Source organism: Pleurodeles waltl, chromosome 7 (genome assembly GCF_031143425.1).
Source record: "Pleurodeles waltl isolate 20211129_DDA chromosome 7, aPleWal1.hap1.20221129, whole genome shotgun sequence".
Taxonomy (NCBI): Eukaryota; Metazoa; Chordata; class Amphibia; order Caudata; family Salamandridae; genus Pleurodeles; species Pleurodeles waltl.
Window position 1 is genome coordinate 9,617,884 of NC_090446.1, and position 20,068 is coordinate 9,637,951.

Below are 20,068 nucleotides of genomic sequence, written 5' to 3' on the forward strand. Positions count from 1 at the left end.
CATCATTAACAACAGGCTTCCTGATGAACACCATCTCCTCTGCTTGCATCTCCACTCTGCACATGCTATCTAAGATCTTCAAGTGGCTACCTCCGCACAAGAGATACACCGTGACACAGGCCCTCATCACAAGGCAACTAGACTACGGCAATGCCTTCTACATAGGAATCACCTTCCAACGCCTACAGAGACTTCAGACTATACAGAATGCAGCAGGCAGACTCATCCTCGACCTTCCATGACGATCCCACATTACACCACACTTCAGGCAATTCCTCCCGGTGCAGAAGAGGTGCGTAGTTAAGCTGCTGGCCCACGCACACAAAGCGCTATAGAACCAAGAAGACTAGGCTCAGGCTCCCTACCACTTGCCTACACTCCACACATCCACTGAAGCAGAAGTGGATGACGTGCTTTCTCTTCATAGCAGCAAAATCCTAGAACAGCCTCCACAAGGATCCACACGGACCTCCAGACCATCACCTCTCATCTGGAATTCTGTAGAGCCCTCAAGACCTGGATATTTGAATGAGACACTGAGACCTGCAAGCACCTGGGAATACCCTAAAGGGTGATAGTCATGCTTTACAAATCCTGCTCGATTGATTAATTCATGCAAGGACTGACAGCTCCACGCTACTTTTAAAGGGAGCAGACAGTAAATGAAACCAGGAAGTGACCAGAAAGAAAGAGGCGGCCATCATGCATTGTTTAGTAACAATAGTCCTTTTGCAAGGAAGCCATCTTGGATTAGGAAAATATACACCACCCCCAGGCATCGGGTCAAAGGAAGGGAACATCCATGTGGTGAGCCAGAAGACCAAATTAGGAATGTGAGAAGAAGGCTTGGTAAGTAGAAAAAAATGAAATCATGCTCTATGTGGCATTGAAAGAAGCACTTTCCCCATATCATGTAAGCATCTCTTGTTTTGGATGAGCGCATAGCTGTACTGGTTTGCCCCCCCGCCCAGAACAAACACCAGCTAGATGATCTCTTGCAAGAGGCGGACATTGAGCACCCCACAACTGGAAGATACTGAATAGTAGAATGGCACAAATGGTCTTGAATCCTTCCTCCAGTCTGGCCATCCCGCGCAGAATGCTTCCTTGGTCCTGACACTTCCATTGGTTTCGCATTCATGTAATTTATCTATACTTCAGATTAGTATCAGAACACTTCCCACCTAGGACACGGTGCACTGACACTCTCTCCATCCTCAGATTAACAACTAACAGACTAGCTCTCACTCCTTCCACCACAGTGAAACCAAGCACAGTGATAAAAACAGGGTAGGAAGCACTGCTGAGATGATCCACGTCCATCCAAGCAGGTCTCTGAGGAGTGCAGTCCAGAGGTTCATCTTGGTGCTGCCTTTGAATCCAATTGACATATGTGGAAAATAAGACTCCGGGTATCTTTTCTAAGATTATTCATTTCTTTTTGTGTCCACCTAAGTTTGCTACAGATGATGTGGAGTTTTCAAATGACAACCTGTTCTTTCTTGTGAAGCAATCTCATACCTCTTCTCTTGTTGAACAGCTGAGTCAGATGTCTCCGCAATGATAGTAGGCGATGAACATGGCTTTTTGACGACTCTTCAGAACACCAGCAGATTTGAAACCAGTGGCGGTCTCCACACAGGTCAGAAAACGTTATAAGAATGTACATGTTCACTGTATGATGGTCTCTTCTATGAAGCACCACTGCTTATTCTTGTCCGTTTTACGTAAGAAAGATGGGACTGGGTGAAAAGGGTCTTAGACCGGTGCTCGGTCTGGTAAGCAGACATTGATTGATCGATACACAATGCAAAGAGTGAATTACTTTTAAAAACCACCAAGGCTCAGTTCTTCAGAAATTATGAACTAGAAAGACATCTCTAGTCAGTCAGCCGCTAAATATTTGAGTAATTGGGGGGGGGGGGGGGGGGGCGATCATAAGCCAACCGTCCCAGTAAACAAATGAAGCTGGGCAAGGAAGAAAATGAGATGGGGTGGATGTAGGCAAGAATATAACTGTCTATAAAAATATCTAAATGGTGAAGTACCACTGTTATATGACATGGTTATTCGTATTGCCTACTGCAGGATAATCTGTCCTACACAGCACATTTTGCAGAGGCTAGACCATTCTAGAAATGCTCTATGGATGACTTTTGTCTGGGGGGTTTGAAAAAGGGCCGGGGAGGACAAACTCAAATTTGAGCTCTCCAGGAGCTGAAGGAAGATTCTGATGAGTGCATTCACCTACAGGAAGGAGGAGCCACTTTGTCAATTTTTGCACAAAATCCTCTTGGCTGCTTTAGAGTTTGCCAGTCCTTTGCTGCTTTTTTAAACTCTTCATGTTTTTTTAGACACATGCTCTTATCTTTGTTCTGCAGATATTCTGAACATAGACAACTCTGACCTGCAGGAATGGTCATTGCACCTGGCCCAACCACTTTGGGTAGTTTTCAGCTTATATATTTTCACTGGAATTGGGAATAAAATACTGTACAATGCTTAAAAGAAATAGCACCAGAAATATTAGCCTCTGTAGTTAGTCCAGTGTGCCATTTTCCTCTCATGAATGAGATGTTTTCGTCATTGAAAACATTGAATCCCTGCCAGAGATGTAGCAAGAGTTCAGATCATGCATGGGGACTGGGTGAGCTGCTTCCTCTGGGAAATTTCTGAGCCTCTAAAGTTAGATCCAAAGTTGTATCTAATGTGCAGGTGGAGCTGGGGATAGAGCACTTTAGAATTACCCCAGACTAACTCCAAACACTCTGACAAACTGGCAGTCCCACTGGTCTAGGTGCTTCCAGAACCCAGCAAGGCTTCCTGAGGCTCGATTATGTCTGCCTTGAAACCCAGAATGCCTGTGTGCCTCTGCCTCTCGCTAGCCACACGCTGTGCTTGTGTATTTCCATTGCAGGTAATTGTAAAAGGAGCTTGAGAATGTTGGGTTTGAGTTTCAGCAAGAGACCACCTTCGATCTGCAGCCTCGCTGGCCACTCACTCTGCGGCATGGTCTAACTCTCTTCGTGTAAAACTTGTTTTATATGTCTGTCTGAACTATTATGACATATTTGCTTCATTTCTAGAGCCACCCATTCAAATCAACATTAAAGGGGAGTTGGAGTCCTTTGCCGTGGGCCGTCAGGACAGTGAGAGCATCCCAGCCATTAGCAGCCCCACAGGTGAGCCTGTGTAGACAGATCAGTAATAACTTCACAGAGAGACTCTCTCAGGCTAAACCGTGGACAGTGTTCTTAATTTATGATAACCATAACCCAGAGCCGCAGGCGTCGTGCTGCCTCAATTCATGCTGTACTGGCTCACACACGTCTGAAGGGCCTGTCGGACACACGCCGTGAGAAACACAAGATTAAGGGTTAGGCGAAACCACTCATAGAGCGAACGTCAGCTTCTGTGGGACGCAGCGCCCACAGCAGCCGCTGCAGACCTTTACCTCTCTGGCCATCACCTCGACTGCCTTGTCTCGACAAATGTACTGTGTCGTCACCACTGTGACCCCATCAGCTTATAACTAACAATAACTCTACCATGTCCCTCTGCTGGGCTTTTAATCGTTCATAATATCTAACGATAATGGATTTTTAAGTTGGATAGTATTATTATTTGCAGTTAACTTAAAATAATTAATGTGCCCTTACACTAATATTATTGCTAACTCTAACTCTCACCTTCACCCATGTTAAATGTTTAATTATAGTTATAATAATTTAATTAAATTCATTTCAGATTCATTTTAATTTCTCTAACACTACCAATAGTTCATTCAAACAGAAATGTTTAATGTTTTCATTTTATTATTTTTTTATGAAATGTATTGAAATTAAATTAGAAACTTTCTCGAAACCTAATCCTAAGTCAAGCACTCATGTTACATATTTATTTAAATCAAGCTAAATCAATACAAGTGTATTTTTATAGAGTATGATACTCTTACATTAGTCTTAACATCATTCCCAGCGCCAAGAACCCTGGCCTGCGAGCAGCATGAGGTGCTACTCCAAAAGAAAACCCGCTCCCACAAACCTCGCCTCCTTCAGCCCTCCTGCACCTGGGCCTCTCCCATAAGTAACACCGACTATTACAAATTCACAAGATCTACTGTGAGGAAATCAACTGTTCCATCACCTCAGCTCATAGTAGCAACTTGCTAGTATATATGGCCTTCAAAATCAGCACAGTGAACACCACAACCCTATGAGGAGCTCTACTCTCCTGCCTCCAGTACCCAGACAAAGTTTCAGCTCCAAACTTGAAGACCTCAGTGCCCCCATGGCCTTCACATCCAACACCTTCATGTTGCTCAGCAAGTTCAACTCCCACAGAGAGGACCAGGCTGAACCCAGCTCCACCACTCTCCTGGAAGACCTCAGCATCTTTGGGCTGTAGCAGTAGGTGAATGACACCACCCACGTGGCCAGGCACTTCCTTGACCCCCATCTTAACCCACCTCTCCAAACCTACCCAGCTCACCTGACGGACGAATCCCTTCTTTGCTTCAGCACGCACCTGCCCAACCAGCCCGGACCTTCTACACCCAGGCTACCCGATGACCAATCGAACAAAATCCACAAGGACATATGGATCTCTGAGCTACGATCTTAGCCCTTACATCCATCCTCAACTTATCTCTGCCCACTGCCACCTTCCTGGACTCCTGTTCCAGCACTGAATGAAGCCTCTCTTTATCAAAAGGGGGTGATAAAGCACTTCTACATGTGAATCTGGGGCACGGAGAAGCGGGCCAAGTACACACTACAAACTCATCACTATCATCACCTCAATGTGAGTTATGTAGATCTAATAGTACTAATAAGGACATCTCTAAATGCAAAAAAAACAAATTAAGCCTCTGACATTAATCTGCAAAGTACAGTATTGAATCAAGGATTGCAATGTGAATTAACTAAGGTTTGCGCTGTTGTGCAAATGAATACTGTCCCTATATTGCGGAAGACAGAGTGGATGGCCTGAGTCATGATGCAACAGAAAAAAACGATAAAGTAGCTTCGACTCTGTGAAAATAACTCTCTGAAATTGAAGTGTTCAGAATTTCAGTTGAAAAAGAAAACATTAGTTAGGGAAGTCATAACTGTTGGTTGCAATACCCATTGATAAGAAAACAAATCCCAGAGCTGTTCAGTCTGCGGGAAGATAGGTTGCCAAAACTGGAATGCCCAGAACCACAAATGAAAAGGGTATCAACAGCAAATCAGGTTTCAGTTCATAATCGCGAAATCATTTCTTGTTCCCTCTGTACAAGTGAAGGGTCAAGCGATATACTCAACAGAGGTATGCTGCTTCGAATGTTTGCAACAGTTCAACTCTAGCAAACATAAAAATAACAACTTATAATACAGTCTGGAAAATGGATTCCAAGGATGAAAATGAGGGGGGTTTGCCCCTGAACCCACCAAGTGAATTGTGTGCCAGAGGAAATGCAAATGTGATACATGAACATAAAATATATTTCTAAATCGGGGAATATGTTTAAAGGATGAGGTGCTAACCAACTACCCTGCCCCTCTGTGCAGACAGTCCAGTAAAACCAATATGATACCCTGGGGAGAAGATTCAAGGCAACATCTCTTCTTAGAAATCCACTTGGGCAGCGAGGTATTAATACAATTATTGTCTCACTTCTGTTAAAAGGCAAGAGAGGAGGCATCAACATTTTCAACAAGGAATGGACTTGGCGACTGGGACTACATGCCTGTTGGAGATGGTTGGCATATCGACAGCCGAAGATCAGATAAATGTAGAAGAAATGAACCACACCTCGCAGTTTTGTTATTGAATATAGCAGGGGCGCACAGAGTTTTCAAAGTTTGTAAAAGCTCACCATATTGTATGTTTACGGGAAACCTGGTGGAGAAGTGGGATTGTTCTTGGAACAGCAGCAGAGGAAGCACCCAGTAAGAGTAGTTTGTCAGGTGGCTTGGTCACCCTAATAGTCACACGCCTGGAGTATACCGACGTAATACTACCCATCAAGTCAAACTATATATTAGTTTCTGAACTGAATTTTCACGGTGCTACTCACCTTTTGACTTTATTGGTATGCAGTTTCTACACTCCACCAGATGCGTCACATAAGTGAATAGCACAACATGTAGTGCTCAAACCTATCAAGAAGCAGTAATTGTGGTTAGTTAAAGCTGAGCTCTTAATAACTGGAGATTTAAAGGACGTAGTAGATCCTAAGAGCTTCATCCCGATCCTGTGAAAAAATTGCAAACCTTCTGGGAGATACTTACTGTGAAATCTGTTTTTACATCATCAAGCAGAATCAATTTCAATTTTTGTTTGAAACTTTTCAGTATCTCATTGATCAGTCTGCATGGCAGTTGGTCGAGATATTCCTGCAAAGCCATCACATTCTCTGCCCGCAGAAGATAATCTCTCACCTATCGACTATACTTTAGTAAAGCCGACCATCCTACAACAAGTAGTCATTTCAAATGGTGAGAAGAAGAGAGAGCGATCATGGCCCTCGGGGGGATTACAATTAAGTTGGAGATCAGGAGCACTACAATTTTGACAGCTGGGTGGAATCCAGCCTACAGAAAATTACATGGAATGATCATTTGGGATGGATATTTGATGGTTGGAGTATTCAGCTTGAAGACAATCTAGATAAGAACTTCACTGATTGTAAAACAGACTCTGAGATCATCAACCGATGACAAGAAGCTCTCTCCTCACTACTTGTGTATTAAGGATGACAAACAAAAAGGAAACCGAGGTCACCAGAAGTATACCAATGCATGGTATGGAGAAGAATTGTGAAGCATGAATCGCCTCGAGGGGGCTATGAAAAGAATAAACATCATCATTACAACTAGAGCTGAGTGAGTTAAGAGTAGAGTATAAAATAGTGGATGAAAAAGTGTAGCGTTGAATTGAAAAGATGGCATATAATCACGTAATGAGCAGAAGGTCATGATTCAAAGAGATTCGGGGGATTAGTAAACACCTTAGAACAAACTAAAACTGAATACACCATTCATGCAGAAACCTAGATTTGCTGTGTGCTCGACCTGTATTTTTATGTACAATTGAAATGTGACACATAAGCTAAGGATGTTGCAACATTGATCATCACTGAAAAATGTGTTAATTGAGCTCTTGAGGAAATTATACCCCAGAACCAAACAGAATTCCCATTTCGATATTTGAAACCAAACCTGAGTTTTTGGAAAGAACCACTGTCAGCTCTTTAATTCCATTTTGGAGGTGGCGACAACCCCTGATTCTTGGAGGGGTTCAAATCTGCATCCGCTACATAAGAAGGGAAGCTTGCAAGATCACAAAAAACGATAGAACTATTGCCTAACTGGACAGCAATGCAAAAATCTTTTCCAACTAGAAACATGATCGAAGGAGACTATTATTCCCATGTCATAAAATATGGGGCCCAATTCACAAAGGTAAACTTAGACCAAAAGTCTAAAGTTAGACTGAAAGTCTGTCTTTACTACAAGTAAAGTTAGATTTTAAGTCTAAACTTAAACTTTTAGTCTGAACTTAGGCTTTTGGTCTAAGTTTACCTTTGTGATTCGGGCCCATAGACTCTCGGGTCTAGAGAGGAGGAACCAGCGGTACCAGGGCATCTGGATTTACACCTCCTGCCAAAATGCACAGAGCAAAGAGCAAAACTGAATGAAATCATTGCTATACCCTAAGTGGAAATTATCCACATAAGGGTTTGTGTGTCTTTTATATATGTCCAGGAAGGAGTGGACATATTACATAAAAGTTAGGTAAGATCTCACACACTCAGCCAGGTGTCATGCTTCATCCTCGGGCTTCCTGTTCACTCAAAAATTATTATAATAGCAAATGGGGTTCCCAAATACTAGGACACACTAAAACTTCTCTGTTTTGGTAAGAAAGAGTAAGGGGATCCGACAAGTGTACTTAAAACTCTCCAAGGTGTCTCATTAAAATCTTAAGTCCATGAATACCAAGGAGATGTTTAAAATAAATAGGAGATTGGGTGCTGTGGAGGACTTGTAGCCCTGTACCATAGTTGTCAAGATGTTTCTGCCCATTGTCCCAGTGAGGGGTCCATGGCATTCATCACGCAACCTCAGAAATCTCCACTGACTAACAGTCCACATGCACTCACTTTTAAAAGTCTTCGCATACCTACAGAGGTCTATCAAACCAAGGCCTAGCATAGCTTAGCCGCCGCATCCTTTGTAACAGCCCATCCAGACACCTCCCCTCGGTTAGCCTACTCCTTGCCCTCTTCCTCCACATTCGACAGGCTAGAGCCAGAGGGCGAACCTTCTCATAAGTCACCCCTAAAGCCTGAAATGAACTCCCCTACCACTTAAGAGCCACCAGCTCCGTCCTCAAATTCTGGAAGAAAGTGACAACCCGGCTCTTCAAGAAGGCCTCCAGGCAGACCATATCCCCACTCTTCACAGACGGCAGAATACCCACCCAGGTGATAGGTGTGCCATACAGATAGGAACAACATCAGAAGATCTTAGGATTTCACTGAAAATATGTGGATAATATACATAGTTGTATGAACTTTCAGCCCGCCTTTTGAATCTATTTGTTCTTATGTCATTCACATTTTTCTTCTGCCCGTTACAGCTTAGATGCCGTGGCAGTGGGTCAGCCCACTTCAACCATTGGCTAACTTCACTGTGAGTGACGGCATCCTGCCTTTTAACAAGGAGCTCATCCACACACGAATTAGTCCCTTCTGTGCCTTCGACTGCTGTGACCATCTATGCTTTTTTGTATTTTTTTATTCAAAGAGTACAATAAAACAATAGAAATAAGCCAGATGAATTGCTCATTTATTGCCACAGACCATTACATTTAGCTTGATCATGATGCTAGGATCCTTGATCAATTCCTTAAGTGCCAATCTTTCCTTCTGGCTGATGTTCTGTGAGGTTTTTTTTTTGTTGAGGTGTTGATAGTCGACTTCTTTCAATACTGCTTGGGCAAAGGCTAGTATCTAACACCCCATCTAAAAAGAGATTCCCCCCAGCAATCAAGGGTACTTGTTATTCCATGGTTTGAAGCCTGGGTCAAGAATGCAGGCATAAAGTCAGTGTTTTGTGTAATCAGGGACTTCAGAGAGGGAAAGTTAATGGGTCCTGGCTTCTGTGTGAGTTGTTGCCAGTACTCTAACAATATCCCTGATGTGGTTAGAAGAGTGCCTGGTGTCCCTCTAGCGCTAAACGATGGCCATGGGAGGTGTTGCATTGTGACTAGTGAGAAAATCTGCTTCACAACGATCCAACCTTTGCCATTTTGATTGTGGTTCATTGTGGTTCCAGTTCGTTGCGGGTCGAAGTTGGGTGCCTGTATGTAGGCATTAATATCGGGAAAACCCAACCGTGGCTCTTATGTGATGCTGCTGTTATGAAGCATTGTTGCCTTGGACGCTCCAGCTAGTGGCAGCGTTGTATTGTAGTGGCAGAACAGATCTTTTTTATTCACCTGCCCTGCACATGGAGAGTTGTGTACGCTCCCTCCTGTTTAAACTGTGCTTCCCATCTACAACTGGGTCCTTCTAGTCATCCAGTTGTATATTAATATTGCGTGTGTAAGTGTTCAGTATGTATGTGAGATGATGATCATTGAGTGTGTGTGCTACAGCTGAGCGATGGCAAACAAGGATCTTTTCTGGATTGTCTCAGTCGATGGTGTACAAGATGGCTGATGGAGGTAGCCCGGTACGCAGGTGGTTTGTATTGTTGGGCTCTTCCGAAGCATTCCTGAGATCCGTTGTAAATGAGGACAGGAGACAGGGATAGTTTGCTGTGTTCCTAAAGAAATATTATTTCCTTCAGCTTGATAATTAATACAGCACAACACCTCTGTCTCGTATATGCCAGTGGTTTAGGTTTCTCTGGAGACCTAGAGCCCCATACCACCATCCTATTTCCCAAAACATAGACTGCCGCTTGGTTTGTTGAGAAATAATAGAGCCAGAACCATACATAAACTGTTTCTGGAAATGTATACATTTTGGCCTGAAAGCCCAAGTCAATGTATGTTGCAGGAACTCTCACTGACCGGTTCCCATGCAACATCCTAGCAGTGCGATGGAGAAACGTCTGCGCTCGAGAGCTGGTATCTCTGGCCACCAGGCCCAAAGAATACTGCTAAAAGTGCTGAGGACCTGCCTTAAGGGGGAGGATCTTCACCTTGCTGCTGACAGAGAGTGCTGGAAGTGTTTCTGCAGTAGGAGAGTGACTAAACAAAAGCTGAGCTCGGCTGAGAAAAAGAGTTGAAGAAAGGTCCATCAAGGCGATACCTGAAGTCCTACGTCCACAGGGATAACAGCCCTGCAAGCTCCTGTGATGAGTCAGTGCACCCATGTTCGCTGAATGCGTTTGCTTGCCACAACTGGGCCTTGAGATTGTTTCGGCCATTTTCCGTGGCTAGATGGAGTTCTCTGGTGTTGTTGGTTAGGACTGAAGCTAACTAAACTTAAGACCAGGGGACGCTGCTACTCTGGGACCTGCCCATATGGATTCTGTATAGGGTTCTGAAGCACAATGCTGTTGATAACCTAAACATTGCAGCAGTGGCTGCTCTTCATTGCCAAGGCAAAGTGTGGCGCTGCAGAGAGTGCCCCTTTAACTGTTGCCCGTTCATCATGACTGCACCACCGGGGGAAACTAATACTCCACACCACCAAACTCCTGGCTCACCGGTGGAGCTTTCCCATGCAAGGTGGATGCGCTTCTTTCTTGTTTGGCAGAGGAATTGTACAGTGTCAACTGTTAATAGGGTTGTGGCTGCTCAGCATAAACTCAAAGGCAGCTGGGAGAAAGGCAGGCCAAGTGGATAACAAAAACTGCATCAAGGCACACACTTTTTAAACTGCGTGCTAGTAAATGATGGCATTACCTAAATCATCAGGATTCAAGCTGTGCCTCAGCTGCAGGAAGCAGTTGTCAGTAAAGGGCTCTCACTGGCTATCCCTTTGGAGTCTGGGCTAAGAATAAGACTACAAGTTGTGTGACAAAAGCGCCCTAATGTGGCCAAAGATGATTTGAGACCGAGAGAGGAAGTTGTACATCGCCAAACATAAGTTGTGATCTTCATGCAGGTCCCACTCCAAGTCGCAGGCCAATTCACAGGGCTGCTCTCGCAACCTGTCTACTTCCCACTCAGAATCGTCAGTTAAGTCAAAGTCCAAGCGCAATCATAAGAAAGAAAAGCAGAGACTCAACCCCATCCCGCCACTTTGACTCCAGAGAGAAGACACAAGGTTTCAAGATTTGAGTCATGTTCCCTCGAGGTCACCAGTCACTAAATTGATACCTCAGTTAGTCCCGACATGCCGGGAGTGAACCAGACCATTGTGGACCCCGCTGTAGATCAATGCCTTCAAAGAGGCCATGCTACAAATCTTTTGTGCACTTCATGTGCCCTCTGGCTTGCCTTTGGGGCTCAGGAAACCACTGGGCCTCCTGCCTTCTTGCTGCCAGCAGGTCTTTCCCCAGCGATGCCTGTCACGGTGGGACCTGGTATTGGTCCCATGTCACCTCTGGTACAGACTCTACTCCTGCCCGAGATCCGTGCCAGTCCCAGCCCTAATACTGGTTGATGATCTGGCCTTAGTGCCCATTTTGTAATCTGAATTAAGTCAGACCAAGCACCACTGATGTCACACTGCGAAATAACAGACGTGCAACCAGTTATCATGCAGCTGGACTCTAATCCAGTGCCTCTCGTGCAACGCTGCTGTCATCAGAGGCTCCACTTCTTTTTGATTCTGGTTGATTCTGTTCCAGGACAGGGTGGGCCTCAGGATGCATGATGGTCAGGATGATGGTCCCTCCCTCCTCATTGTACAGCTGATGCCTTATATCTTATAAAATGCCAGAGGGCTTGATGCCTCCACTGGAGCAAAGCCATTGGTGGTTGCCACATCGACCACGAACAGAACAGTTGTTTCCCTTCAACATCCCTCGAAACAGGAGGAGAGACTTTATCAGGTCTTCTGCACAGCCTTCCCTTTTTTTGCTCAAGAAAACCCCACAAGCTGATCATCCATACAATAGTCCTTAGAACGATCAATGTAAAATCATAAATCTTTTTGGGTGTCCAGCTTAAAAACTGTATAATTTATTGATTTCAAACAAAGTTATTATTGATATATGTGTGAAATACAAATCTATTGAAATACTTACCAGCAACTTGAATCTTGTGGTTCTAGAAATAAATTAACAAAATATATTTTTTCTAAATAATAACCATTGATCGGGAGTTGAGTCATTGGGTGTGTGCTTCTCCTATTGTCTGTGTGTGTACACAGATGCTTTGCACTGATAAGTTATCTGCTCGACGACACTACCACAAAAGAGAGCATTAGTATTACCTACTTTAGCCTCTGTTAAGCCTCTGGGGAACCTCTGGACGCTGCACACTATAGCTCATCTTGATATAGTATATACAGAGCCAGCTTCCTACAATAGTGGTCTGTGTGCACTGGCCAGGAGGTCCCCCCACAGGATCTGAGAGCCATTCCATCAGGGCCAAGGCTGCTATCACTATGTGTTGGGTATACCTGCCACGCTGCAACGTGGCCATTGATGCCTATGTTCGCTATTCACTATTGCATTAAAAGCCATGTGGTGCAAAAAGACGACTCGCCCTTTTGACTTTTTGGTTTAAGTCCACTCCAAAAACTCCCCACCTTAGGCAGTTCTGCACTGGCCCTCTGACCCAGTTTCGCACCTGGTGGACATTTTAAGATGAGATATCTGTAGTTAGATAGAATATCCACCAGAAAGAAATCTACCAAATGTAAGTAACTTGTTCTTCAAGATGGCAGCATAAAGGAGAGACGTTAGTCCACCATGTCAAGCAGGAAGTGATAATGCAGCAGATGGTTCACTTGTCTTTTAGTTCGTTTATGAGTAAATCTCTGCTAAATACAAAATCATTTTCCATTTTAATATCTGTTTTCACCTGATTATTCCTGTTACTCGTTAGAATATTAGAAGGAAAAGACCCAGATTATTGTGAGAATACGCGTGCCAGAGGTTGTTCTCTGTAATTGACAGGTGACCATGGTAATTCCTTTGGAAAGGACGGAGAAGAAAATCACCCTTTAACAAACCCCCAAGAGGAAGACCCAAGCATGAGAAGTGATTATCCCAGACCAGGTCAGAAGGAGTTTCTGGATTTTTTGTGCTCTGAAAACATAATGACCATTTCTTGATTACTTTGATTTAGCTTTACAAATAACAGTTCTATACTTGTGTTTGTCCTGATGCTGAGAAGAAAGATAGCCTTGTAGAGAAACATATTATCTGACTAAATGAACGGTGATCTGTGTTCCATCGCAAATAGAACAGAAAAACGTGTGACATGTTAGCAGTCACCGCAGGGAAAATCTCCCATCCATTTAGGAGCATCTAGAAGAAGAAGATTTCAGTAGGAATTTGGAACCTGAGGTAAGAGCTGTAGTCGGGCCTCTCAGACACTGGGCCATTATTGATGGAAGCTTATGGGCTTGAACAGAACCAAGCTTTCCAGGGTAATCCATTATGGCTTTTCAAGAACGTCAGATACTGAAGACAATATCACGTGCAGGAAGATCAGTCTAGCAGCACATACTGAATATGTTGGAGTCTATTCAGGTGGTATACGGAAGCCAAGATATATAGAGTAGCCAAAATGGCTGTTTGCACCATTATTCTACAAAGCTCCAGTGGCACAATATTTTAAATAGTAGAAATCAGGTGGATGAGATTTGATATATCTGAGATAACTACAAGATCTCGGCCTACCCAAACTCACATTTCTGACCTTAGTAAATAGTCACATTCTAAATGTGTGTCACCAGTTGACTGTCCACATGGTATGCCTTTTACCCCAGGATCAACACTAGTCCTTGTTTAATATGAGTAATTTTGTTTTGCATCTAGCATGTTATGATGAAAGATAGGTATGAAATTGAAATCTCACACCATCATTGTTTCTACTGCAATTTGTCTGTCGTCATAGGAATAAAAGATATATTCAGCTAAACAAATAGATGCACTTGAGAGGCCACATTTAGAAAAACAAAGTAGAATTTGGATACAAACCCTGGGGGACCCTGCATATCAGAGGGTGGATTCGCGATCTCGAATACCAGCCTAGCACAATCTGATGGCCAAGATGGGAAGTTCGATTGTATCAAAGGCAGAGAGGGGTCCAGTCAGGTCATTGCTGCTGTCGCAGTCTTCACCAGTAAGGCAGTCTCCTCTCCTTCACACACAAAAAATATACTTGCAGATATTGTTTGGTATTGTATGTCCCATAAACTCCTCCCGCGCAAACTGTATTACCCAGGGGTGGCGTGTAATGTTCACGTATATTAGTGTGTTGCTTGCTGGTGTTAATTATGCCTATAGACAATGGAAGTATTGAAATTCGTTTTCTCAAGATTATTTTGCATTTGAGCTGCTTTTTGTAATTGGTGCAACCATCACCACTCCTCTGTCTATGTTCTCTGTGCATATAAGGGTGTTAAAGCCTTGTGGGTTGCCGGTGGGGTTATGTCATGTCTCCTTCACCGTAAGGAGGCAAAAGTCTTTTGTAAGACAAGTCGCTCCTGTTTCTCTTGTGTGTACTGCAGCTGACCTGCAGTTGTGCAGCATGCTGTTAAAAGTGGTCAAGATAGTAGACTCTGAGATTTTTTGCAGTATAAGGTTATAGGGTTGCTGACCACCTTGTGAGACTAGGTTTTGTACTGTATCACTTTAGGGATTTTGTTAGGATTTCCCTTATTTTGTTCGATCGGCCATTTGTGCGTGTGTGTTGTGGATTGTTCTTTCTTGGTTAGGGTGTTTGGTAAACTAGAGTGGTGAGGATTAGCTAGAGCGCTGAGGATTATTCTTCCTGTTTTTTTCTTGGAAAAGCGAGTTTGCAGTTGTCATGTTATTTAGGTAAACATTTTAAGTTTTGCTCTTTTTATGTAGTGAATTATAGATTGGCCAGTACTTTAACTAAAAAGGTAGAAGTGTTAAGACTCAGGTTTGGGGCCTTGTGAGTCCCACAGGAATTCAGCCCTAGGACAATAAAAAAAAAACTTACAAGACAAAACTCAAAGTCAAAACCATAAAGGTTTATTACAGAAGGTAAAAATACTTAGACTCATAATCAGCATCAGTAATGCATCAAATAAAGCCAATTGCAAGAGGAAATAACATAAGATTATCCTCTAAAGCAGGGAAATAGGTGGAACCAAAATATAGTTAAGCAAAAGAATAGCATAAAACGGCTCAGCTGAAATTCAAGGGAAGACAAACTATAAATCAATAAACAGGCTAACTAGGCAGCTGCAGTTCAGAAAGTGAGAGAAGTCTAGCAGTTTCATTAAGAGGGAACATTATATAGACTTTCTGACCGTGAAAGGCACACTCCGCATGGTGTGAAGTGAGATTATAGGGCTAAGAATAAGTCATCACTCGTTTAAACTTAATACATGAAACAAGAATCATTTTGGAACACCTACTTTGCATACATAATGATACATAAGAAATGGGAAATAATAATGCGACATTTGTACCAGAAGTACAAACTCTACACCGTGCGCTGCTTCGAGCAGACCTGGACGAAGGACCTGGAATATGTTGCAAATACAGGAACACTCACCACATGGCTTCCTTCTCAAGGGACAAGACTGAATACATTTTAACACTAGAAAAGCATCACCATGATAATTAACTCTATTTTCCATATTTTTTTAAATTGAGAGAACACGGGAGAAAAGAACATGCCCGTAGGAAACTAATTTGTGCAATTGTAGAAGTCATACTTTTTATCACAGCAAAACGAATATTAATGCAGGCTGCCTTTGGCTTCGTCACTGTCCACTGAAGCCTGGTTATGCTCAATAAAACGCATTTAAATAAAGTATTATTTAATAAAAAATACCCTAACATTCACAATATTGTTTGGCTACGTTCTTTGCATCTTAAGGCAACATGTGGAGGGAGCTGTTGTTAGGGCCTTGGGGAATCTTAAGGTTCGATGGCATCTGTCGCTGTAGATACGCATGTTCTGCAATAGCTCGCCATCTGGTGTTGGGCCGGAGTGTTACAAGTTGTTTTTCTTCGAAGAAGTCTTTCGAGTCACGGGACCGAGTGACTCCTCCTTTTGTCTCCATTGCGCATGGGCGTCGACTCCATCTTCGATTGTTTTTTTTCCGCCATCGGGTTCGGACGTGTTCCTGTCGCTCCGAGTTTCGGAACGGAAAAAATAGTTAATTTCGGAAGATTTTCGTCGGTATTGTTGCGTTCGGGATCGGCGTACTTAGATTCCACACCGCATCGAAGATCGAAGAGCTCCGGTGCCCTTCGGGGTAGTTTTTCGATCCTCCGTCGGGGGCCTGGTCGGCCCGACCGCGTGCTGAAGAACGCCGATGGAACGGACCCCGTTCCGTTTCTGCCCCAAATGCCACAATAAATACCCCTACACAGACCAACACTTGGTCTGCAACCTGTGCCTGTCACCTGAGCACAGCGAAGACACCTGCGAGGCCTGTCGTGCGTTCCGGTCCCGAAAAACACTCCGAGACCGTCGAGCCAGAAGACTTCAAATGGCGTCCGCACCGACAGCCCAACGGGAGTTCGAGGAACAAGAAGAGGAAGGTACCTTCTCGATCCAAGACTCAGACTCCGAAGGATTCGACGATACACAAACCGTGAGTAAGACGTCGAAAACCACACAAAGAAACATTTACAAGGCCCAGGGGACGCCACTGCCACCAGGCCATGGCTCGACCCATAAATTCGGTGACCGACCGTCGGCACCGAAAAAGGCCCAAACAGTGCCGAGATCGTCCGACTCCGGTCGAGACACCGGCACGCAGCCTTCTCGGGACCGAGAAAGTGCTGGAGACAAGCCTCGACACCGAGATGCCGGTGTGGACACGTCTCGACGCCGAGACAGCGGCACCGAAACAGATCGACGCCGAGAGGTTTCGGCCCCGAAAAGGAAAAAAGTCACCTCGGAGCCGAAAAAACATGCAGACAGAGTTTCGATGCCGAAACAAACTGCAAGCGACCCAGCTTCAGGCTCTTATACAGAAGAGCACTCGCTAACCTCCCAAATGCAAAAGCATAGGTTTGAGGAAGAGCTACAAGCAACTGATGTGGACCATACGCAAAAGCGTATCTTCATTCAGCAGGGAACAGGAAAAATAAGCACCCTTCCCCCCATTAGGAGAAAGAGAAGGTTGGAGTTCCAGACGGAACAAGCACCACAACCAAAAGTGGTGAAAAGAGTTACACCACCACCCTCTCCTCCGCCCGTGATTAACGTTTCACCAGCACAAACGCCATCACACTCCCCAGCTCACACCACCATGAGCCAGGGTGACCAAGATCAGGACGCATGGGACCTATACGACGCCCCAGTGTCAGATAACAGCCCAGAGGCATACCCTACAAAACCATCTCCACCAGAAGACAGCACTGCATACTCTCAGGTGGTGGCTAGAGCAGCACAATTTCACAACGTAAGCCTCCACTCAGAACAGGTCGAGGATGATTTCTTGTTCAACACACTCTCCTCCACCCACAGCTCCTACCAAAGCCTGCCTATGCTCCCTGGTATGCTCCGGCACGCAAAAGACATATTTAAGGACCCGGTCAAAAGTAGGGCAATCACACCAAGGGTGGAAAAAAAGTATAAGCCGCCTCCTACGGACCCGGTTTTCATCACAACACAGCTGCCACCAGACTCTGTTGTTGTAGGAGCAGCTAGGAAAAGGGCCAACTCTCACACATCTGGAGATGCACCACCCCCAGATAAAGAAAGCCGCAAGTTCGATGCAGCTGGTAAGAGAGTCGCAGCACAAGCTGCAAACCAGTGGCACATCGCGAACTCCCAGGCACTACTTGCGCGCTATGACAGAGCCCACTGGGACGAGATGCAACATCTCATTGAACATCTGCCCAAAGACTTCCAAAATAGGGCAAAACAAGTGGTTGAGGAGGGACAGACCATCTCCAACAACCAGATACGTTCCTCCATGGACGCTGCAGATACAGCTGCACGGACAATTAATACATCTGTAACTATCGGAAGGCATGCATGGCTCCGAACGTCTGGATTTAAACCAGAGATTCAACAAGCAGTTCTCAATATGCCTTTTAATGAAAAAGAACTGTTCGGTCCAGAAGTGGACACAGCGATTGAGAAACTCAAAAAAGATACAGACACTGCCAAAGCCATGGGCGCACTCTACTCCCCGCAGAGCAGAGGGAATTACAGCACATTCCGTAAAACGCCCTTTCGAGGGGGGTTTCGGGGTCAAAGCACACAAGCCAGCACCTCACAAGCAACACCGTCCACTTACCAGGGACAGTATAGAGGAGGTTTTCGGGGACAATATAGAGGAGGGCAATTCCCTAGAAATAGAGGGAGATTTCAAAGCCCCAAAACCCCTACTACTAAACAATGACTCACATGTCACTCACCCCCTCCACACAACACCAGTGGGGGGAAGAATAGGTCATTATTACAAAGCATGGGAGGAAATCACTACAGACACTTGGGTTCTAGCAATTATCCAACATGGTTATTGCATAGAATTTCTACAATTCCCTCCAAACATACCACCAAAAGCACAAAATTTAACAACACACCATTCCAATCTCCTGGAGATAGAAGTGCAGGCACTATTGCAAAAGAATGCAATCGAATTAGTGCCAAACACACAAATAAACACAGGAGTTTACTCACTGTACTTTCTGATACCAAAGAAGGACAAAACGCTGAGACCAATCCTAGACCTCAGAGTAGTGAACACTTTCATCAAATCAGACCACTTCCACATGGTCACACTACAAGAAGTATTGCCATTGCTAAAACTGCACGACTACATGGCAACTTTAGACCTCAAGGATGCTTATTTCCATATACCAATACACCCATCGCACAGGAAATACCTAAGGTTTGTATTCAAAGGAATACATTACCAATTCAAGGTACTGCCTTTCGGATTAACAACCGCACCAAGAGTCTTTACCAAATGTCTAGCAGTGGTCGCAGCACACATAAGAAGGCAGCAAATACATGTGTTCCCATATCTAGACGACTGGCTAATCAAGGCCCATTCGTTAATAGAGTGCTCAAATCACACAAATCATATCATACAAACCCTCTTCAAACTAGGGTTCACCGTCAATTTCACAAAATCCAAAATTCTGCCACGCAAGGTACAACAATACCTGGGAGCCATAATAGACACATCAAAAGGAGTAGCCACTCCAAGTCCACAAAGAATTCAAAATTTCAACACCATCATACAACGCATGTATCCAACACAAAAGATACAGGCAAAGATGGTATTACAACTCCTAGGCATGATGTCATCATGCATAGCCATTGTCCCAAACGCAAGACTGCACATGAGGCCCTTACAACAATGCCTAGCATCACAGTGGTCTCAAGCACAGGGTCACCTTCTAGATCTGGTGTTAATAGACCGCCAAACTTACCTCTCGCTTCTGTGGTGGAACAACATAAATTTAAACAAGGGGCGGCCTTTCCAAGACCCTGTGCCACAATACGTAATAACAACAGATGCTTCCATGACAGGGTGGGGAGCACACCTCAATCAACACAGCATACAAGGACAATGGAACGTACATCAAACAAAACTGCATATCAATCACCTAGAACTTCTAGCAGTTTTTCAAGCACTAAAAGCTTTCCAACCAATAATAGTTCACAAATACATTCTCGTCAAAACAGACAACATGACAACAATGTATTATCTAAACAAGCAGGGAGGGACGCACTCCACGCAGTTAAGCCTGCTAGCACAAAAAATTTGGCATTGGGCAATTCACAACCAAATTCGCCTAATTGCACAGTTTATACCAGGGATACAAAATCAACTCGCAGACAATCTCTCTCGAGATCACCAACAGGTCCACGAATGGGAAATTCACCCCCAAATACTGAACACTTATTTCAAACTCTGGGGAACACCTCAGATAGACTTGTTTGCGACAAGGGAGAACGCAAAATGCCAAAACTTCGCATCCAGATACCC

General features: G+C 44.2%; 1 protein-coding gene across 9 annotated transcripts in view; it reads left to right on the plus strand.

Annotated features, from left to right (window-relative positions):
- Nucleotides 1–20,068, plus strand: part of LOC138303538 (uncharacterized) — a 176,857-nt gene that overhangs the window by 68,750 nt on the left and 88,039 nt on the right. For 5 of the 9 annotated variants that reach the window (XR_011205410.1, XM_069242759.1, XM_069242761.1 and 2 more), the window contains 3 exons: nucleotides 1,541–1,642; nucleotides 3,087–3,182; nucleotides 13,074–13,175. Coding sequence is in view for 8 of the 9 variants with exons in the window: in XM_069242759.1 (XP_069098860.1) it covers nucleotides 1,541–1,642; nucleotides 3,087–3,182; nucleotides 13,074–13,175 (300 nt within the window). In the remaining variant the exon portion in view is untranslated. The remainder of the gene's footprint in view (nucleotides 1–1,540; nucleotides 1,643–3,086; nucleotides 3,183–13,073; nucleotides 13,176–20,068) is intronic. The other 4 variants (XM_069242764.1, XM_069242762.1, XM_069242766.1 and 1 more) reach the window with 1 other exon arrangement.